This window comes from Onychostoma macrolepis, chromosome 16 (assembly GCF_012432095.1).
Source record: "Onychostoma macrolepis isolate SWU-2019 chromosome 16, ASM1243209v1, whole genome shotgun sequence".
NCBI lineage: Eukaryota > Metazoa > Chordata > Actinopteri > Cypriniformes > Cyprinidae > Onychostoma > Onychostoma macrolepis.
The window spans coordinates 7,387,419-7,411,155 of NC_081170.1; the positions used below are offsets into that span (position 1 = coordinate 7,387,419).

Below are 23,737 nucleotides of genomic sequence, written 5' to 3' on the forward strand. Positions count from 1 at the left end.
CGAACACAAGAGAAACGACAGAGAAGGCATAAAAAAGATGAAATTACAGCTGCAAAAAAAAAAAAAAACTTCCGGTTAACATTGTCCTGGATTCCAGTTTGAGTGTGTGTGTGTGTGTGTGTGAGAGAGAGATAAATTGCTATAGAAGCTTGTTTCCACCATAGGATAAAAATAAACAAATATAAAAATTCTCGCAATTATTTTTCTTGCAATTCTGGGTAAAAACAAAAAACAGAATGGTAAGAAACCTTTTTCCAAAAAAAAAAAAATTGTGAGAATTGGTAGATAAACAGCAGCAATTAGCTTTATTTTTGCCTCACAATTCTGAGAGGGAAAGTCTGAATTGTGCGACAAACTCAGAATTGTGAGGAAAAATGTCGCACTGACCTTTTTTATTTTTAATTCGGCAGCGGGGGAAAATAATTTCAAACTTGGAATTGCGAGATTTCTGAGTTTATCTCGCAATTCCTACTTTTTTCTTTTTATTCTGTATCACGGAAAAAATGAATGTTAACGTGAACTTTATATTGCGAAAAAGTAGAATTCTGAGTTTATATCTCGCAGTTCCACATTTTTCCTCACAATTCAGAGAGAGAAAAAAAAGTACGAAATAAACAGAATTGTGGGGGGAAAAGTTGAACCTTTTAAATTATTATTATTTTTTTTTTGTTTAGAAAAAGCTATTACTTTTATTATTACTATTTATCCTGTGGTGAAAATGGACTTTCTTAGCTCTCAATGTGGGCGTGGCTGTGTGTGAAAATATGAACTTTCTTAAATACATTCATAGCTATTTTGGTTGTGTCCTTCAATCAGGGATCAATGTGCTGAGATGCCCGATGAACATGACCGGCATCAGACTTGTTTATTCCAGTACGAGTGTGCATTTGTTTCGGACAGGTCAGGGTCACAGTGAGCAGAGAGTATTGCTTCAGATGGTCAGTTATTATCAACGAAAAGAAACTATACTGAGTTACTGTTCATGTTCTTGGTGTGAGTTCAGTCTCCTGATGTGTTTAAACTGCAAATACAAACACAGAAACAGGGCAAGTGTCCCACGTGATGTACAAAGGCGACCGGTTAATGAAATAAAAACCTCAGTTTGCACAAAAACCTATTGCGGTATTAATCGTTCTAAAGCACTTAATTGTCATTGGGGTTAAATATGTACAAATAGTAATACTGGGGAGGAGGGAAAGACTTTACAAAGTTACCTTAAAAATACCTCATATGCATCATGGCGATGTTGCGGGACGGTATTTGTGGATTACAGGCAGAGTGCAAAAATCAGTGCCGACAGGTCAATCGCACAGCAGATTATGTACAGATGAAAACTGCCATTACTAATACAATACTGACCAGAAGTAGGCAATCTATCAAGGCCGGATGGTCACGTGACCAGAGGGATACTGTAGCGTGAAGAGAGTCATGCTGTAAACAAACGTCTACCAAAATCAGAAAACTGTGATTATGGGTTCATAACAGCAAGTCTACATACAGTACATGTTATTCAGGGACAATGTGTTTTAAAAAATCTCAACATGTATTCCTCCCTAAACCTCATAATTTATCAAGGAAATATGTTTAGTATTACATTCACACATCTCCAGGGTTTTAGTCTCTCGTGTAAACCATGACAGCTATTATTCTCTCTGTGATTCTGAATTCCATATCAATTCTTACCGTTCATGTTCATTTTATCCGCCTTATTTTTCAAAGGAAAAATACATTAAACATTTAAATCTGAAAGAAAAAAAATCAACGCAAGCTATTTTTTGTGAATGTGCCAGACTTCTGATTCATTAGCCGCAGATGAATAGCAAAATGCAAAGAACTGTCAAACTATTTGTGCTACAGACCAGTATTTATGATTACTATAATAAATGAAAGTTTGCAGTATTATGCATCATAACAAGACTGTTTTGTTTAGTTAAAATAACCGGAAGGGGCTGACACACCGGAAACCTCGCATATTAATGCTGATTAAATATTGGCGCTAAAAATAAGGTGGATAAACGATACACAAATCTGTTCTTGTTGTTTTCATGAATGCAGCATGTATCACAAAAAAGCCAAGAACCTGAAACAATCAGCTAAAATCACATTCCTTACGCTTACGAGAGAATTAAAAAATAATGTGAGATGATGATGATAAGGAAATGAAAGAATTACATTAGGCTGTGAGCATGAGGGAAAAACTCCAACAGAGAACTAAGACCTCGTGCACGTTACGATTCAGAAGCTCAATTCATTTTCTCTCCTGTCGTTATAGTAGCACTTTAACTAATCGACTATGTGTATCAGTTAGAAACTTACGCAGACACTACCACAGATTTCTGAAGTGGTCATGAAACGTAAAATTCATTATCTTAATGTAATCTTATTGTGGAAAAATTCGTCCAAGCATATTTCATTTTTTGGCCTCATAATGTTTAATCAAGATCAAGAAAAAAGTTAAATTGCAACTAAAACAAAAAGTAAAACAAAAGTGATTGCAACTTTTTAGCACAATTCTGAGTTGACATCTCACAATTCTGACTTCATCACAGTTCTGAGAAAAAAAAGTCACACTTGCAAGATATAAACACGGGATTGCAAGATATAAACTCAGAATTACAAGAAAACAAGCCTGAATTCAGAGTTTATATCACAATTCTGAGAAAAAAAACGAAAAAGTCAAGATTGTAGATAAAAAGCAATGTGTGGCGCGGCTGACACAGAACAGAAAAGCAAGTTTGCGTCCAGCGGATACTCTCCAAAATGGTGCTACGGTGACGCAGAGGAGACGAATCGTTGAATAAAGTCATTACTTTTGTTTTCTTTGTGTACAAAAAGTATTCTCGTCGCTTCATAACGTTACGGTTGAACCACTGATGGCAGAAGGACTATTCTGACGATGTCTTTCATACTTTTCTGGGCCTTGACAGTGCAAATTGTTTGGCAGTCAATGGGACAGTCACAAGCCTCCCGGTTTTCATCCAGAATATCTTAAATTGTGTTCCGAAGACGAACGAAGCTTTTATGGGTTTGGAACGACATGGGGGTAAGTGATTAATGACAAAATTTTCATTTTGTGGTGGAGTAACCCTTTAAATAAAAACGTGTTCTTCCATTAAAAACTAGACTTCTCTAGGGTGATGTATGTTGGACTTCTCCTATCATTTAGTCTGCTTAAAACCCCGCCCCTTTCCAACAATTGGGTGGAGCTTGACCTAGTTGTGTTTAGAGATAGGGTTATGGTTAGGATTAGGGTGTGGTTGGACCTTAAAGCTCCACCCATTACATCCAGAGAGGGGGAGACAGACGCCATGCTCCGCCCATTGGCTCTACATCAGATCTACCTCCATCCAATCACCTACCAACAAATGGAACCAAGTCCCTGCTGTCCTACAGTTTTTTTGTTTTGTTTTTTTCGATAATTGGTTACATCACAATGTAGGGGAAAACCCATCTGTGGATATTTCCACTTCAGCCACGACTTTAAAATTGATCTTAGCATCTTTACTCAATCTGAAGCAGAAATGTGCTCATTACAAAAGTATCGTTGATTGCTATGCGCTGCTACGATCTGACGCATAATTCATGAAATGGTGCTTCTGTGTAGCGTGCGCTAGGCTTGAAACAAATTCTGTAAATTGAGGGAGACGATCACAGGACAGACACTTTAAAGCAGAAAAAAAGTTCCACCACGCTCTCCACAACCAAACGTCAAAACCGAAAAATACTACACTCTCACATTTCACTCTGAATTATTTGACATATGTACAAAATTCTCTGAGAAGATATGACTGTATGAACGGAACCGGATGATGTTCTGGTGAAGTGGACATGGGATTGAATCTTACCAGCCTACGAAGCTGTCCTTCAATACATGCGGCACCCTTGAGTGAAAGATCTTAAAACATTTGTACATCGTTACACTACAAGGAATCGATAAACATGTTTTCTCATGCATACAGCAGTAGGTTCTACAGTGACAGCGTGCGTTCAAAACAATAGTTAACTTCCTGCTCCTGCATGAGCTTCTTGCACCCGGGCATCAAGGGCACCAATCACAAGACAGCATGTGTTTGGGGGCGGGGTTTAACGAGGGCACGAGTGGCTGCTGTTGTCTCTGTATCTGCTGTCATTCCGGGTTTGTCTTGTGATGAAATCGTGTTCCTGAGTCCTGTTTATGAATGACAGCAGGAATGGGATTCTGATACCGCGCTCCTTAACGTCCAGGGTAAGACGGCTCCATGCCACAAATGCTAAACAGAGATCGGAGGAGACCATGCCCAGCTCTTCCATTCACTCATCCCTTGTTTCTCCATTTGAATTCCTTATTTTCTTAATTTTTTGTTTTCTCATTCATACAAAAGCAGAGAAATCCTTACGGAGTTTTGCAGGCCAGTTTCGAGGAGTTCTTTTATATTGACGTTTCCCACAGCTGAAACAGATCACGCACAGATCAAATGAACACGTGCTAGTAAATATGGCTTGTGTTATTTAACAAAACAAGTAACAGAGCAGATTTAAAAAATGAGTACTGAACTGAAAAAAAGTATGCATGATTATTATGATTATTACTAGAATGTGCAGTCAGCACAAAGTCTTCAGCAAAATTAGATGTTCTTGAGTAAATATTTAAGAATTGCACCAAGGAACATTTTTATAAACTTCTTAAAATGTATCTTTTCTACTTTCAAATTTTTTATGAATGTAGGCTTGTGGGTATCTAGTTTTTAGCACTAAGTGCTTCATATCATCAGTAAATAGTAGCAATGAGAAAACAAAGCTTTTCGAAGCTCTGAATCAACTGAACCAATTGCTTTGTAAAAATGATTCACTGTTTCAAAGTGCTCGAAACATCACAGGATGGCGGCCGGCACCCGCTCGTCAAAATTGTGTAAATGCAACAAACACTAATGACACCTTTTATAAAGCAATGTTTTGATAAAACTGTAATCTATTAAATGCAATCTTCAAATTAAATGAAATGCTATTAAAAATGAAGGTTCTGTAAAAATGGTATTGCATTAATTATGTAACCCTGTTTTGTGTTATTAGGCAGGGCTTGACAAATAAGTCAATTAGAGGAAATTAAGTTTCATTTTCCTTTTTGTATTATACACACATTTATTATACACAAGAACATTAAATTAATACACAAGTCATTAAATTAATACAAAATTAAAATACATAATAAAAAATCATCAGAAATGAGTTAAAAACTATTAGACATTTTAGAATAATTGAAATACTATTATAGTTTTTGTTAATATTTTGAATTAGATTTTATTTTTGCGTTCTGCCTTCATGTTCATTTTAGTTAAAGTTTTAGTAATTTTTGTTTTTGTCATTTTTGTTGTTTCTACATGTCTATATTGCCTATATATTTATACATCTTAATTTCAATTTTAATTTTAGTTAAGAACTTTAAGTTAAACTAAATGAAAATAAGAAACGTTGCCATGGAAACTAGCTGAAATGTTTTATTTTATTTTATTTTATTTCAGCTAGCATTTATTTTATTTCAAGTAACAATTCTTTAATGAATTTACTTTTAGTTAATTATAGCCTAATAACCCTGACACCATCTAGCGGCAAACCATTGAAATTTTGAAAGTTTGATAAGTTCTGAACCACTGATTAAAAGCAAATTTTCTTGAAGCAGTGTTTCAAAAGCTCTCCTCATTAGTGGATGGATCATCATGGATCAAGTAAAAGCTCTAAAGTTACACAATGTGCAGAAAATGCAGTGTAATTACCCCTTGAGAAACTGTCTAAATAATTTAATCATGTGCTAATGACAAAGTGATGCTGACATTTGGTAAGTCTTACCCTGGCACTCTGTCTGTTGGCCTTCCTCTCCTCATCTGGAAGGGGAGGCATGGGGTAAGGGTATCTCCGGCTGGAGGCGATGGAGCCCGTTGAAGAAGTGGGTGATTTGGCGGGTGACAGTGTCCTGAGGGAGCGGAGAGATGTGACATTAGTACTGTTGTGCGTGAACCGGATACTAGCGTTAACAAACATGGAGCTGTCACCTTTGACCCCTTGACGAGGTCAGAGGGAGTGTTTCCACGGCAAGCCATCATCCAAAATCACTAACTTCATCAGTCCTTGCCACAAAAATACCCACTGGCTCTTACTGGAGAGTGAAGCTGGGCAGATACTGCGAGCACAATGTAGTTCCGTTGGGATGTTTAACGAACAAACATACCCGGTGTCATGTGGGCTTACAAACATGGCGGACATGATGAGGTGATCAGGACAGACACATGTGATCATCGTCACAGAGACTATGGTAGCCAAACGATGATAACATCATAGAGTGCAAAAGCGACACACGTTAAGCAGCAGCCGGCATGCAGAGAGGGACACTGAGTGTGAGAGGGACAGAACAGTGAAGGAGGAATAAAACAAAAATGAATCAAACACAGAACTTTAACTACAATCAATGAGGCTGGTTTGGTCTTTTGATGTTCACACGCAGATGCACAAATACAACAACCTACACAGAGCACCTGAGTGAATCTCACGAAAACACATCCTAGCTATACTTCAGTCCAAAATCAAAAGAAAATATTATATTGAGTAAAATTAATGACAAAATAATGATACATATGATAATGACATTTAAAATATATATATTTACCCATATAAAATCATTTTTAGGAAAATTATGATGATTGTCATTGTGTTTATTGTTTCCCACACATTTCACCCCAAAAATACTTTTTTTTTTTTTACTCACTGGTGTTTTATAGTCATTTTAGTTGTACTACATTGCCAGAACTACTGTAATATTTTTAATTTAAATTCAAACAAATTAAAGGTAGTACAAAAATGTAATATGATGTATATTTGCTTTACAATATTTTTTAAACTATTTATTTGCATTACAATAATATAATTTTTTAAATGTCCTTTTTGTCATTGAACTATTATCACAATGCAACAAAAACCTTAACGGTCCTAAAAATATTTTCTATGTAAAAAAATAATTTCTGTTGATTTTGGACTGAAATCTTATCTGAACATGTTCTTGGTTTTGTGAGATGATCATATGAAAGCCATTCTTGGATACTTGCATCACATGATTATCGACGTTTACATCAAATGATGTACTGATTATCAAATGCCTTCAGTCTTCCTTTAAAGACAAGCGATCAGTTAAACGACTGTATTGTGGAGTATGAATGGAAGATTTCTAAGGACAAACATTTATGATTTATGCTTACAAAACAGTGTATCTGGATATACTCTTAATCCTTGTAAATGTAGAAATGTTCATGCATTTACAGTACACTACTTTTAAAAAACTTTCTCTAATGTGACATTGCAGTTGAATTTCTAGTGTATCTGTTGTTGTAATGGAATAATAAATGATTAGATCAAAAAGAAACAAATACATTGAAATGAATATTTGATTTTGAGAGGATTCATGTCGTTTCTGCCAGCAAGTGCTCTTCAAACCCTAACACTCAGTTCTCATCTCTGAAAAATGATATTTGGTCAGGGAAACGAACAACTGAGGAGGAAAACTGATGAACAGGGACAGATATAATGCAGTCTGATGTTATTGTACCTAATATAAGGTCCTTCAGTGTTTTTATTCACATCTTCTACCCATTTAGTTACATAATACTCTGATTTGACGCAAGGGGTTAAATACCTGCAGGAGGAGGATGGGGAAGGAGCGATGGTAAACAGAGAGATAGAGAAAGGGAAGGGTAGGGGGAGAAGAGAAAGAACAGGAGAGATAGGAGAAACAGGATAAAGAAGGAAGTTGGTAAAAGACAGCAGCAGCACTGAAATTCTTTACGGTCCAAGATGCAGGTGAGTACAGCACCTACACAGATATCATGAAGCTTTTTCGCTTTTTGGCTGGTGCAGGACAACTACAAAAAAAACAGCTGCTGCAAACGTCAGCATCCAATTGACCTTAGTTCACCCGAAAATGTAATATTTGTGATCATTTACTTGATGTTACAAATCTATTTGACTTTCTTTCTTCAGTGGAACACAAAGCAAAATGTTCTTTTCCATTCAGTGAAAGTGAAATAGGGGCTAGTGAATATCTAAAATGACAAAAACAGAATAAACAAAATAGTCTGCAGGGCTCTCAAGTCTCACTGTTTCCGTTTAAATTATGCGATTCTGCAAGGTAGGTAACCCCTTCATTTTTTTTTCTTTTTTCGATTTTAAGATTCCTGGACAAAATCACTTGCCTGTGAAAAGATAGTGAGCGCTGATGTGGGGGAATATAGCCAAATTCGTGCTAAAGTATTATTGATGCAGTCAAAAAAACTCTCCAACTGCTTTGCAACCAGAAGCTTTAACTTAGCTTTGGCTTCCTGAAAGGAAAGTACTAGAGATGTTATAACAGTTGGTAAATCTGATAAAAGACTGACAAATTCATCCAAATAAAATACATTGTTTTATATTTTTAAAAAAGTATTAAAAATACAAATAAATTTGGCCCCAAACATGCCAACTGAACAGCAGTGCTCAATGTACATACTGTACACACACAGTAGGATTACAGAACTTGTCTTGAGCATGTATGTCAAGCTGTGTGTGTGTGTGTGTGTGTGTGTGTGTGTGTGTGAGAGAGAGAGAGAGAGAGAGTACACATTTCAGCTTATGAATGTTTTTTTTTTTTTCTGTTGTGTGTGTTGCACATTTTGATGCCTTGATGACAGGGGTAGGGGGCTCCAATATAAAGCACTGAGTCTTCCCCACTCAAATTCAGATGCAGTGTGTTTTCCATGGTGGGTTTGAACAAAACCAAAACTAGAAACAGTTTGGCTCCAGATGGAACGCTATTATCTATCATGACAGTGCTCTATGTGGGAGCCCTCTACCTCTACCATATCCTACTGTATGTGTACATGTACATTGAGTACTGCTGTTCAGTTGGCTCATTTGGGGCAAAATTTCTTTTTATTTTTGATACATTTGCATTTTTAAATACATAAATCTTTTTATTTTATTAGAATGAATGTCTTTCATCAGATTTACCAGATGTTATAATTTCTATTTGTGCTGGTCAATTATGAACAATAGGTCAAACTGAACTGCTAGCAAAACCTTGGGTGCTGGAAATGTTTGACTTGCTCCTCCCCTTTGAGTGACTCCCCTCCCCTAATCTCACTCCAAACTTTTGCTATAACTTGGGAGCCCTGAGTCTGTATAACTTGTGCACTGCATTCAAAGACATACAAGAACTTTTAGAAAGTAAAAGATTAAAATGTAAGTTGTATTAGATGAAAATCTTCCCCTTACTGTAGCACTAATATCATATTCAAACAAAGTTTACATACTACTGTTCAAAAGTTTGTGGTCAGTAAGCTTTTTTGTTTTTTAAAGAACAGAACACTTTAATTCAGCAAGGATGCATTGATCAAAAGTGAAAGAAATCTTCTATAACATGATAAATGTCTTTAATATTTTGAACTTTCTATTCATAAAAGAAATCCTGAAGCATAATGCATCAGTTGCCGCAGTAATATAAATCTATTACAGCTATACTATAAATAATATATACTATACTATATATAATATTTCTTCAAACATCAAGATTGAATAGATGTATGCAAATTAGATTTAAGAGTTATTGCAGAGGTTAAGGTTATCAGTAATTAGACTTAAATTAAGATCTCCTAATATCACAGCATATGGCCTCAGAAGTCTTAAACTTAAGCAAATGACGCACTATATATGCACTTATGCACTATGTACTCAACCATGTAGTGCATGAATTACATAAGGTTATTTTGTCATTCATAATCGGAGTCTGATAGTCCCTCCCCCTTCGCTACATAATTAAAACTGCAACAGTTGAGTGCATGAAGTGTCCAACATTCCACACGTTGTTTTTTCGGTTATTTAAGTGCATCATCAGGGTATTTAAAGTGCACTTTGTCTTTTTGTAATTTTCAGTGTGAACAAACTACTCACACTATTATACTACAAAACTACAAAAGTACGCGATTTGGGACGCACCTTTAGAATATAGTGTTTGAGTCATACGGACTACTTTTTTGATACTTCTTAATAGCTTAACAGTCCCTAATCACTAAATGGTTTAGTATTATAGAAAAGCATCAACATTCTGTTCTGTGTTTTAAAAACAGAAAGTCATACAGGTTTGGAACGACATGATGAGTGAATGATGATTTATTTTTCAGTGATCTATTCCTTTAAATTTAGCAGAACTTTTCCACAACCATCAAGCTATTCAACGTTAAAGCACATCTCAGAAGTGCAATGCTGCTTACTAATGTGTTTCTGAATATGTCTTGCTTGAGATAAAGTTGTAGTATTTGTGTAGGTCAGCTGCATGTTGTTTTTTGTTTTAGTAGTGGTCAGTTTGTCACATGCGTTTGAAAAAAGAGAGTTCAGGTGCAGAAACGAGCATCAAGCTGAAATCAGAATCAGAGTGTTCATACAGATGATGACAGACGTGCAGGTCAGTTTCAACGTGCTGTTTCCAGAGGTTAAACCAATGCACACATCAATGCACACCCAAAACAACCCAACATTTACTCCAAACACACAAAACAACTTTTCAATAAAATAGTTTGGACTGTAGTAATGACAAATGGCATGGAGTTTAAGACTCTATGCAAAGTCCAACATCATGTGGCAACACTGCATCTCTTACTCTGTCGAGTTGGAGCGAGGACGGAACTTCTTTCCCTTGAGCTTCTTACGGGTACCTGTGATGTTTCCTGCATCGACAGAGGAGAAGAACACATGATATGAATGCTGAGACGAATCTGATGCAAGCTCTGCCACTTTGAGTGGATGTATTGATGGGTGCGTTACCTTGCCATGAGTTGCTCCTGGGTCGCCCATTTTCACAGACGTCAGAGATGTGCTTGGCATCTGGGATTCTTTCACTCCAGGAGTGAGACAGACCATTAGATCTTAAGACCAAAGAACAGAGAAATTCTCATTGAAGTTCATTAAATGCAGTTACAGAGATTAAAAGGGTTCTGTATGAGGAAAACAAATGACAAAGACGTCATGTGGATCATTCCTACTAAGCAGTACATTTTAATGTTAAGTCACTGTTATTAAAGACAGAAATCATATCAGTTTGTTGCTTTCTTTTAGCACACAATTAAGTGTGTGTGTTTCCCATGTCTCTGTGTGCTGCATACTATCATGGAAAACTGACAATGCATTTTTTCTTAATTTCTCCTTCCTTCAATAAAAATATCTAGCAAAAAAAAATTCTTTGAAATATTGTCAAAATTTATAATCATTTTATAGGTTTTCCACTTGTCTTCAATTGTTAAGCTTTTGTAATTTTCTTGACAAAAGTCAGTTTCTTTAATGGCATCATCATCATCATTCAAATTATGTCATGTACTTCCTTAAAGTTCTTTCTTATTACATCACATCTTACTAGAGTATATTAAGTTTTAAAACACTGCATAGATCAGAGGATACTGTAAAGCAGGAATGACCCACATCACTGTGATAAGCAGAACAAACACACTGAAATGAGCACGATGAGCATGAGATCATGGAGATGGGACACCATGAAGACACTGACTTACTTACTGCCCTGGTATTAATGACACAAGAGCCTGTTAGGACTTTAAAAATAACCAAGAGAAAGACAAACAGACAGTTTTGAGCACAAACATAGCACAAACCTGCAGCGGAGGAGTCATTAAAGAAGGAATAAAAACCTGCAATTCTTGACAAAAAATGACGTCTTGTAGAAAGAAATGCAGTTTATTTTAAAGAAGTCTACGCCAAATAACACTGGAATGATTTCATATTTTGAATAATATATAACTCTATTATTAAAAATAATTTATCTCAGTTGTATCTCCTAGATAGCAATGTGACTAAACCCAGCGCAAATGGTGACTGACTTCTGAGATGTTTTTTTCCCGAGGAAAATACCCCAGTAATCTCACATGTGTCCTCTAGAGTTTGACAAGAGATCGCAATGTCTCAAACTGTGTTCAGTTTCGCAAAGATGCCTTAAGTTAAAGATCTCAGCATGAACTTAATTTCTCATCCAGTAAGTTCATAGCTATATACTTTTATATGTCACAATATGTCTCATTCATATCTTAAGTCTCCAAAGTCGTTTCACAGACACATCTGAGACAAAGTTGATACTTAAATGAAACATAATTTGGAACTCCATTAAGTCTGTTGAGCTCTCAAGGTAAACTTTTACACTATTTGTTAGCAGAGCAGGCAAAGCGATGAAGATGAAGATGGAGATGAAGCACACCTGAAGCCGAACAGAGAGATGTTTTGGCTGATGGAAGGGATAGAGGGGGTGAAAGAGCAGGTGTTGATCTGGAGGTGAGACAGGTAAGCAGACCTCTTCTTGGAGCTGCTGCCGGAGTTTGAGCTCACGCCCTGCGGCATGTCACTGTACAGAGAATCAGCGTCTCCAGGCTTCTTCACGTAATCACCAGGAGGCATTTGACTGACAAAATGAAGAAAGTTTGTTCTGAAAACCGAGCTTGGAGAAATCTTAAATCTGATCACTTAGAAAACACGATCATTCAAAAGTTTGGGGGCAGTACGATTTTTTTTCTTTTAATCATCAAATTGAAAAGATACAGTAAAAGATTTAATGTTTCAAAAGATTTATATTTGAAATAAATGCAATTACTCTGAAGTTTCTTTTCCTTAAAGAATGATTTCTGAAGGATCACTGATGTGACACTGAAGAGTAGAGTAATGGCTGCTGAAAATTCAGCTTTGCATCACAGGAATAAAATACTCTTTAAAATACATTAAAACAGAAATACGTTTTTTAAAAATTGTACTAGAATTTCACAGTATTGCTGTTTTTACTGTATTTCTGATCAAATAAATGCAGCCTTTGTGAGCAAAAGAGACTTCAAAAACATTACAAAATCTTACTTACCCAAACGTTTGCATGGCAAATGTAATACACAGGTTAAGGAGCTTGTTCAAATCCTTATTTACAGAAATATGAGCAATAATAATAACCTTAGCAATAATTCAAAACTTTCCACTCGCTCACACAAAACATAAAAACACAGTTATAAAATGAAGAAAAGGGCAGACAAACCGACAGAATCTTCTGTGTACGTCAGACTCAACATACTGACGCTGTCTGTAGCTCCTTCACAGGGGAGAAAAGACAACGAAGAAAATACACAATTAGCGCAAAACATCCAGAGAAAAGCATAATAAAAGAACAAATCTGGATATCATTTGGTTCTGTATGTGGAAGAAGCTGTTTGCTCCAAAAGTTTCATAGTAATAAAAAATAGCCCTTTGGAGATTCTACTAATCTTCTTCTGAGTTAAATACAAGAACGTTCGGAACGCCATGAGGGTAAATGGTGATTTGGAGTCAAGTTTAATAATGTTTCAGCTATCATGTGACTCACTTGTATCCCCATGCAGAAATGCCTAGAATCAGTGCAAGGACCAGGATAGAGCCTGCAATGGCCCCGATGATGATGTTAGTGGTGACGATGCCTGTCAGAGGAACAGAATAGTTAATGTGTAGCCACAGCAACTAAAAGTCAACACTGACCAGCAATCATCTGGGCAAACCAAAACTAATCTGCATGTAAACATGATTTATATTTATGTTAGATACAGTATCTATAATTTAAAAGTTTGTTTTGTCCAGTTGACCGCATGCCAAAATCATTCTGAAATAAAAACAGATAGAGACAGAAAGTAGAAAAAAGATTTAGGTTAAGATTTATGACTCATTCTGTCCACGGAGGCTGTGTGTTAAAGGAATCCATTCAAATCAAATCCATAAAACAGGGTATGTGACAAGGTTTATAACAACACAGCACAGCAGATAAACACTGCTAGCTTTCATTCGGACAGAAACACGGAGGAATGATGGGGCGAGTGAACGACAAAACGACAGAAGAAACAACAACAAACAACAACTCAAATCTAAACTCACTGTCACTCCAGCAAAAGACATGAGCCTGTCCACAAAGAACGAGTGCGTATAAACAAAAGCCATTGAAATAGAAAAATAAAAAGAGAAATTAAAAGCGTGTGAAATGTGTGTGAGTGGTGAATGAACTGTTGATCATGAATATGAAAACAGAACCGAAGAATAACAGACTAATGAAAAAAAATTACATCTTGAGATTTTCAGCCCATTTATTATTTACATAAATAAATGTTTATGTATTTGTTCTGAAATAGCTTCTAATAATTTTTGTTTGCAATAACAGGAACTAATAAAATTTAACAGTCAAGTAGATCCAAAATGTTTAATGTAAGAATTAATTTAATGTAAAAAATTGTGTAAATAATCAATCAATTCTAAGCTGTTTTTCACTAAATAAATTAAAATGATTAAATAAAATCCTTCAGTGTGTTAATATTGCTGGTGCCACTGTTTTATGTTACTAGAGGTAAAATAGATTTATGTATCCATTTTATACAAATGACTTTTGAAATATGCTTTGACACGGCAGATCTTGAAGCTTTAAGCAAGGTGATGAGCCTCCACTTGCTGGAGGCCTTGGATGTCTGCTTCTTTTGCACTTGTGTCATAAGCTGTTTTTTTTTTTTAATGTGTGTTGGTAAAGGATCTACAAATAGTGGAACTGGCTATGCATATCATCCTCTTGTGAAGACTAAGCAAATGTGAAAGCTTGGCTTACCTGATGTTTTGGCTGTGGGTCGCACCAGCAGGTAACTCAGAGGAGAGGTGGAGTTACAGTCCTCACCTGCCCAGCCCAGGTCACACACACACCTGAGCTCATTACTGCACACCTACAGCACAAACACACACACAAAATAAACCATTTATATAGTCAAAACACAGCAATTAACTAAATCTTTCACTACAATAAAAGAAGATACAGGGACTTGAATTGTTTATTTACATATCAGGGGTATTAAACACATATTTGTTATTAACCAAATATGTGACCCTGGACCACAAAACCAGTCAAAAATAATAAATAAGAATAAATAAGCTGTCCATTGATGTATGGTTTGTTAGGATAGGACAATATGTGGCCGCGATACAACTATTTGAAAATCTGAAATCTGAAGGTGTAAAAACATCAAAATATTGAGAAAATCGCCTTTAAAGTTGTCCAAATGAAGTTCTTAGCAATGCATATTACTAATCAAAAATTAAGTTTTGATATATTTACGGAAATTTACAAAATACCTTCATGGAACATGATCTTTACTTAATATCCAAATGATTTTTGGCATAAAAGAAAAATCGATAATTTTGACCCATACAATGTATTGTTGGCTATTGCTACAAATATATTGCTACAAATATATCCATGCTACTTAAGATGTGTAGTACATTTGTTTAATGGCATCTTTATACTATACTCTGTACTTTTTATTAAGTATTATGAATAAAGGCCAGTATTAACAATACCAATACTGATGCCTCTGGATTTTTAAAAAATACAGTGAGGAAAATAAGTATTTGAACACCCTGCTATTTTGCAAGTTCTCCCACTTAGAAATCATGGAGGGTCTGAAATTGTCATCGTAGGTGCATGTCCACTGTGAGAGACATAATCTAAAAAATCCAGAAATCACAATGTATGATTTTTAACTATTTATTTGTATGATACAGCTGCAAATAAGTATTTGAACACCTGAGAAAATCAGTGTTAATATTTGGTACAGTAGCCTTTGTTTGCAATTACAGCGGTCAAACGTTTCCTGTAGTTTTTCACCAGGTTTGCACACACTGCAGGAGGGATTTTCACCCCCAAAGCATGATGCTACCACCCCATGCTTCACAGTAGGGATGGTGTTCTTGGATGGTACTCATCATTCTTCTTCCTCCAAACACGTTTAGTGGAATTATGACCAAAAGTTCTATTTTGGTCTCATCTGACCACATGACTTTCTCCCATGACTCCTCTGGATCATCCAAATGGTCATTGGCAAACTTAAGTCGGGCCTGGACATGTGCTGGTTTAAGCAGGGGAACCTTCCGTGCCATGCATGATTTCAAACCATGACGCCTTAGTGTATTACCAACAGTAACCTTGGAAACGGTGGTCCCAGCTCTTTTCAGGTCATTGACCAGCTCCTCCCGTGTAGTTCTGGGCTGATTTCTCACCTTTCTTAGGATCATTGAGACCCCACGAGGTGAGATCTTGCATGGAGCCCCAGTCCGAGGGAGATTGACAGTCATGTTTAGCTTCTTCCATTTTCTAATGATTGCTCCAACAGTGGACCTTTTTCACCAAGCTGCTTGGCAATTTCCCGTAGCCCTTTCCAGCCTTGTGGAGGTGTACAATTTTGTCTCTAGTGTCTTTGGACAGCTCTTTGGTCTTAGCCATGTTAGTAGTTGGATTCTTACTGATTGTATGGGGTGGACAGGTGTCTTTATGCAGCTAACGACCTCAAACAGGTGCATCTAATTTAGGATAATAAATGGAGTGGAGGTGGACATTTTAAAGGCAGACTAACAGGTCTTTGAGGGTCAGAATTCTAGCTGATAGACAGGTGTTCAAATACTTATTTGCAGCTGTATCATACAAATAAATAGTTAAAAATCATACATTGTGATTTCTGGATTTTTTTTTAGATTATGTCTCTCACAGTGGACATGCACCTACGATGACAATTTCAGACCCCTCCATGATTTCTAAGTGGGAGAACTTGCAAAATAGCAGGGTGTTCAAATACTTATTTTCCTCACTGTATATAAATACAGCTACTTGTAAAATTTGTGCTATTAGGCCTAAACTATTACATAACATTAATAATTCTTGTAACTTTTAATTTAAGTGAACTTAAAACAATCTTCACATAAACCCATTACCCTATAATGTCAGATTTAGCTGTGCCTTTTATATAGTATGTTGTATACAGTGTAGTAATATAATGATTTCTTTTTCTATCAATATCAAGTTTCTCTGTTTAAATGAAAGCTGTCAGGTCATCCCCCCCACTTAGTTTTATTTGGCACATTCATTTTTACAATAAATAAGAAAATACTATTTCACATCATAAAGCAGTACAAATTTTCTTCTAAATTTACTCATGGCATTTGGCACATGTGCATATGCACATTTTTTTTTTAGCTGAAAGTGGATCAGTGGGTGACACAACTGTCACAATTCACAGCACACACAATCTCTCACCCCATGTCCGGAGCAGATCACTCTTTCGTTGGTGCCGGGGCACGTGCTGAAATTGAATTCTTGCACTGGGAGGCATTTGTGGTTAAAGCAGATGCGATCTGTCCCACACGCCGTTCCGTCCTCTACGTATCCCAAATCAGTGTCGCCATCAATCAGTACATGACCTCCACTGAAACATGCAAACTCACTTTAGGAAATTCAGTCACAAAGAAAGCTGAAGAGAGTGAGTGTGTGTTTGTTTGTGTGTGTACCTGCAGTCCAGTGAGGCGCTGTGCTGGGCCACAGAGAAAGATGTCAAACCTCCCTGTAACTCTCCTAGTCTGGGTGCAGGAGAAATGTTGGAGCACAGCAGGTATCCACAGTGTACATCCCTAAAAACACACACATGCACACGTTTATGTACTAGATAGAGTACATAAAACTAGGGTGATCCCATAATAAACTACAAAAAAAAAAGTGGAAAAGCATAATTTGCAAGCCTGGAAAAGTTAATAGAAACTCATAGGAATTTCTATTATATATAATACACATAAACATAAACTTTTCGTAGTATAGAAAGCCTATTACTCTTATTTAGTAACTTCCCCATTAATGCAGTATGACTGTCAAACTCACTGTTTTTTGCACTGAATCCAGGTGTCTCTGTCTCGTCCACAGTTGCCCTTCTCTGTACCCTCAATGTTGAGTTTCTCATAGCAAAACTTTTCAGCCGATGTCGCTTCTTTTGAAATAGAAATGTCACACTAATCATAATTACATCAGAACTACTAACTAAATCAATGTTTAAGTACTAAAATGAATAAAACAAAAAATGAAATAAAATAAAGCCAAATAGAATAAAAGAATGAACACATTAAAATATTATTAAAAACAACTAATAAAAACTAACAAATTCAACTAGTAAAAATGACAAAAGCACATAACAAAATTGCTAAAATTATAAAAATTAAGATGAAATATAACATTTAAAAACAAAACAAAACAAATTAATAATAAACAATGTAATGGCTTAAAAATAATATTAAAATAACTGTCACTCACTTTCTCCCCAGAGGTATTTGCATTGTCTGTCCTTGGTTTTGCACCTGCCATTGAAGCATCTTCCCTAAAATTTGAATGAGTTGAAATGAAGAAAAATAGGTTACAGTGACATACTGAAATAATATAAAACAATAAATAATAAATTATGACTGTATTACTGTATTATACACATATTTGATATATAAAAGCTCACTTGATCTTTCTCACATGTGTACCCATCCATCTTGTGCAGGTTTGGAGGACACTGTGAAGAATATATATATAGAATGGCATACTATCTACTGTTTAAAAAAAAAGTAGTACACAGTATATAAACCAGGTATAGTAGGATATGTGAATTTTATGTATGCATGGTATGAACCACTAGATTTGCAGAAATGTGCAATGTCCCATAAATGAATATTGCAGAGTGCAAAGTGTTTGACATGAACCAGAAGCAATTTCTTGATTACCAAATGACTGCCATGCCTTTAGATTAACAGATTAAAAAGATTAAGATGCAAATAATTATGATGAAAAATGAATTGTGATCTTTTTTTTCTCATTCTGACGGCACCCATTCTCTGCTGAGGATCCATTGGTGAGAAAGTAATGTGATGCTAAATTTCTCCAGATTTGTTAAGACGAAGAAACAAACTTATCTCCATTTTGGATGGTCTGAGATTTAGTAAATTTTCTTTTTTAAACTATTCCTTTGATATATTTATTCTACTGCTGTAGGATGTGTTGTGAGATGTACATAACAGTGCCCTCACCTGGCTGGAGTTCCCAGTGCACATTTCTGGTATGTCACAATCATTGACAGCCTCACGACAAAGTACACCCATAAACTCCAGCTACAGAGACAGCACAATAATCATTAAAAGTCACACACACACAAACAGAAGGCTACAGAGTTTTCTTGTACAACTCAGCACCTACCTGGCAGTTCTTACAACAGAGACCATCACTGCATTTGGCTCCCTGAGTCAACATACATTTCTTGCAGCAGTTCTCTCCTTCTCTAGCACACTCCTGCAAAAAAAAAATCAGATTACATAAGCAGTGTCAGATTAATGTGATCATGATGTTGATGTAAGATCACTCACGGCTGGGCTTCCACAGTCACACTCCTCTCCTGCCTCCACAAAACCATTTCCACACTCCGAAGGATCCAAGAGCTACAGAACAGAAAAGTTATATGTTATTTTGCACATTTTTATTTGTTCATTTATTGCACTATTATTATTATTATTATACACACTTATGACCTGTTTTCATATGTAATGAGTAAAAGACTTTAAAACATTGATATATATATATATATATATATATATATATATATATATATATATATATATGTATGTATGTATGTATGTATTTATGTGTGTGTGTGTGTGTGTGTGTGTGTGTGTGTGTGTGTGTGTGCGTGTGTGTGTATTTTAAGGGATCTTTGAATATAAAGTTCATAAGAAAAAGCATTTATTTTAACAACATTTATTGGTAACAATATCTGAACTGTTCACTTTGATAAATGTGCATCCTTGCTGAAAAAAATATTAATTTATATTGAAAAAAAAAAAATTCTTCCTGTCCCCAAACTTTTGAATATTATTGTATATATAAAACTTTGTGAATAAGCATTCCAATTTTGTGGAAATCCGTGGCACATTTTTTTTAGTTCTGTGGGTGCAGATTCTGTGTGGGTTTGGTGACGTACTAAGGAAAGTGATTGCTATTAACACAGACAGAACTGTACTGGGTTTACCTTTGAAGGTTTGTTGAAGAGACACGCACCACCTCCACTGTTCAGGAAATCATGATACTCTTCCACATTACAGTCAGAAAATCGCTTGGGTAAGTAGAAGCTGTTAGAGAGAACCACAAAGCACTAGAGTCACACTGCCTAACTTTACTTCCAGCCCCTTTGATTCACACAACAACCGAGAGAGTTTGTAATGCTAATCAAAGTCTCATAGAGCTTAAACTAAAGCTTACCTCAGTCACCATGTTTACATGCACATTGTTTTCTGGTTAAGGCATTCTAGCCCTTATTTTGAAAACAATTCCTGAATGCTGCACATGTAATCATATTATAAATAAACTAAGATAAGCAGATTCCTACTCCTATTTGGAAATACTGGAGGCACATGCCAACAGAGAATTTTTTTTCTTTGGCCATATGTATGTGTAAATGAACAGGATATTCTAATTACAAATAAAATGTCATTGTAATTTATCATTATTATTGATAAATTAATATTATCATTATTTATCATTTATCATTATTACCTGGAAATGCCAACTGCCTTATTCAGATTGGTTTGTGGCAATCAAGTTAAATCACATTTACATGGCACATACTCTAAATAATCAGAATATGACCAAATTCCAATATGTTAATAATTAAAATTAAATAAAAGTTAAATAAATTCAAAATGTTCATGTAAACATGGTCACTGTTGAAAAGTTCTCATGGGGGCAAATTATTGCTAATAAATATGGGCTTGGGATAGAGAACAAGATTAATGTGAACATCAGTATGGTTAGATGGGGAAATGATTACGTGGTTACTGACTCATTCAGACCAGTAGAGGGCAGGACGTGTAGTGTATTGCATTATAAATAACAGTTGCTAAATGAATTCACAATTCTACAATTACATTTATTAATTTAGCAGGCACTAAAATTAGGCATAATTTTATCCAAAGCAACTTACAAATGAGGAACACAACAAGTGATTCATCATAAAGTGGCAAATAAACCCAAGAAGTGCTCATAATACAAAGTGTCCAAAATTGAAGACATCTACAGCCTAAAACAGGAATTCCCAAACCTTTTTGTCAGATGAACACCTTTTGACCCAAAACATTCACTTGAAGAACCGCCTGAGATTTTAATTTATTATATGTGACCTTGGACCACAAAACCAGTCATATGGGTCAATTTTTAAAAATTGATATTTATACATCATATATCAGAGCTGAATAAATAAGCTTTCCATTAATGTATGGTTTGTTAGGATCGGACAATATTTGGCTGAGATACAACTATTTGAAAATCTGGAATCTGAGGGTGCAAAAAATCAAAATATTGAGAAAATCGCCTTTAAAGTTGTCCAAATGAAGTTCTTAGCAATGCATTTTATTAATAAAAAATTAAGTTTTGATATATTTACGGTAGTAAATTTACCAAATATCTTCATGGAACATGATCTTTACTTAATATCCTAACGATTTTTGGCATTAAAAAAAATCAATTTTGACTCATACAATGTATTTTTGGCTATTGCTACAAATATACCAGTGCTACTTGTGACTGGTTTTGTGGTCCAGGGTCACATATCAATAATTAAACAACACATATGCATGTTCATGGTTCTCTGATGTTGGGTAAAGCTCACAGGATATGCAGGTAAACAAATATATATATATATATATATTTGATTATGTAAGCTTAAGCAAGTCACATTTGTTTATTTTAAAAGTATTTATGGTAACACTTTATTTTAGGGACAATTTCTCATTAACTAGTTGCTTATTAGCAGTAAATTAGTACTTATAAAGCACATATGGATGCCTTATTCAGCATGACCATGTTTTAGTGCATATATTATTTATTTATTTTACATCTTTTCTTATGAACACCCTGCAGTTCATGAAACCTAGTTTGGGAAACCCTGGTCTGAAATACCCAACCATTCTTTCTTTATGTGAATCCTCTCTGATCCTGATGACACTTTCAAAGCTTTAATTTCCTCATTCTTCTATCTAGCCATTCACTACACCCTCCCTTAGATGCAAATCACAGTTTATCCACTTGTAAACACAGAGGTGTGGCAGTACGCTCTAATCGTACGAGAACGCTGAGTGCTAAACGCTACTCAGCCTGTATCAGCTGGGTCGCTGCCCTCAATGTTCTGCACAGATCATTCCGAAGCAGTAAGCACTATTCCAATCTGTGACAATCTGCAACAATGCAGTTTCAGGAAGCCTTAACCGGAGGCTGAGAATCAATAAGTGCATATCTCACATTATGCCATGTGTGAGCGGTTACTCTTCATTTACCAGACGCTGAGTGTGTTCCTGGAATATCAGGGCACCTTGTCTTACCTGCTTGAGCATGGGTAATTAATTTTAAAGTGTTGCAGACATTTTCACAGGATTGTTAACAGCAGGGAGACACACTTAAAGGGGGAAAACAGAGAACACAAAACATCCTGCCACATTAACACTGGAGTTAGTGGATCAGATCGGAACATGCAGGCTGCACGGAAAATAAACTTCTCAAAACATCCATCAATGGAGAGACAGATCGACATGAGCGTGTCTGTCTGAAAGGCCATTGATACTAGTGTTAATAACATGAGCCGTGAGAGTGTGCTGCAACTTTCAGGAAATGATGGATATCTATATATATCAAAAACAACCCAACTACATCATATGTGCATGTGGAAACCAGAGGACTTTCTCATACTCAGAAGTTTGGACTTTTTGTCCCAATAGTCCCATATTCTCCTGATAGTGAGAAAGTGCTTAGCTCGGTGTAGTGATTGATTACAACACTTTTTCTCTTAGTTTTTGATCATCTACACATGATATTTCAGTTTAGAGGTCCAAAGGAGGAGTTAATGACTAATATATGTGTTCAGAAACATGATTTGTGAAGAGAAGAAGTCTTATTTGAGAAGCTAAGCAAACAGCAAGACGGAGGGTGAACACACACTGAGAGTGCTGGTGTGAATTTCAGCTAACGTCCTGTCAGTAAGCCATTAAACATCAGATGAGATGTCAGTCACTTTTGTCACTGAAATTCTGATTATCTGATTGTATTATAAAAGCAGACTTTTGTGTTAAGAGGTAGACTGTGTGTGTGTCACACAGGCTTTATGACATTTGGCATTAGCATGAAATCATGATCGTTCTGTTCTTTTGAGTGTGAATGACTGCAGACACTTTTAAACACTTTAAAGGGGTCATATCACGGAAAATTGAATTTTCCTTTCATTAAAAGAGTTACATACTGCAAGTTTTAGAACTCAAAGCTTCCTCCACATTCCAAAAAGAATGTTCTTTAAACGAAACTAAAAACAGCTAGTTATGCAATCTTCATAGTTATGACCACACAAGGACGCCAACTGGATTTCGGTGTGGATTGTTTTTTGCAGAAAGGCTTTTATTTAATTATGGGCTAGTTCAGACAATATTGGACCTGACAGCAAATCCAAAAAAGCCTGTTTAATTCCAAGAGGTGGAAAATACTGAAATCTTAGCTAATATGATCAGGCTGAAATGCATATGACCCCTTTAAACCAAGAGGAGCCCAATAATCCTCTCTTAACGAAACATGTCCCACAATGAGCTATCAGCCGAATTAAAAACCAGTAAAAAAGAGAGCACACAGGAAACTGCAGAATGTTCCAACACACTGCAGCTTCTGCTATATCGCTCTCTTGACTGAATGCTATTAGATGGAGTGAGGGGCTGAAGTGACTCAGCAGTTGACTGGTCGACAGGACACGAGCGAGTAGCATGACACAGCCAAGCGTCTGCTCACCTGCTGTCCCATTCGGGATCGAGGGGAAACGCAAAAGGTATTAAA

At 35.9% G+C, this 23,737-nt stretch overlaps 1 protein-coding gene across 9 annotated transcripts in view; it reads right to left on the reverse strand.

The window, feature by feature from the left end:
- The window catches only part of adam22 (ADAM metallopeptidase domain 22), a 64,421-nt gene that overhangs the window by 1,453 nt on the left and 39,231 nt on the right, over positions 1-23,737 (reverse strand). For 4 of the 9 annotated variants that reach the window (XM_058746020.1, XM_058746015.1, XM_058746021.1 and 1 more), the window contains 18 exons: positions 19,905-20,004; positions 19,246-19,317; positions 19,079-19,171; positions 18,913-18,993; positions 18,351-18,401; positions 18,158-18,221; positions 17,732-17,837; positions 17,368-17,487; positions 17,117-17,285; positions 14,645-14,756; positions 13,391-13,481; positions 13,067-13,120; positions 12,251-12,451; positions 10,816-10,916; positions 10,652-10,718; positions 7,571-7,657; positions 5,824-5,947; positions 1,471-4,429 (listed from right to left, as the gene is read on the reverse strand). In XM_058746020.1, coding sequence (XP_058602003.1) covers positions 4,409-4,429; positions 5,824-5,947; positions 7,571-7,657; positions 10,652-10,718; positions 10,816-10,916; positions 12,251-12,451; positions 13,067-13,120; positions 13,391-13,481; positions 14,645-14,756; positions 17,117-17,285; positions 17,368-17,487; positions 17,732-17,837; positions 18,158-18,221; positions 18,351-18,401; positions 18,913-18,993; positions 19,079-19,171; positions 19,246-19,317; positions 19,905-20,004 — 1,714 coding nt within the window. In that variant the 3' untranslated portion in view covers positions 1,471-4,408. Of the gene's footprint in view, positions 1-937; positions 4,430-5,823; positions 6,363-7,570; positions 7,658-10,651; positions 10,719-10,815; positions 10,917-12,250; positions 12,452-13,066; positions 13,121-13,390; positions 13,482-14,644; positions 14,757-17,116; positions 17,286-17,367; positions 17,488-17,731; positions 17,838-18,157; positions 18,222-18,350; positions 18,402-18,912; positions 18,994-19,078; positions 19,172-19,245; positions 19,318-19,904; positions 20,005-23,737 lie in introns of those variants that run through there. The other 5 variants (XM_058746018.1, XR_009266282.1, XM_058746016.1 and 2 more) reach the window with 5 other exon arrangements.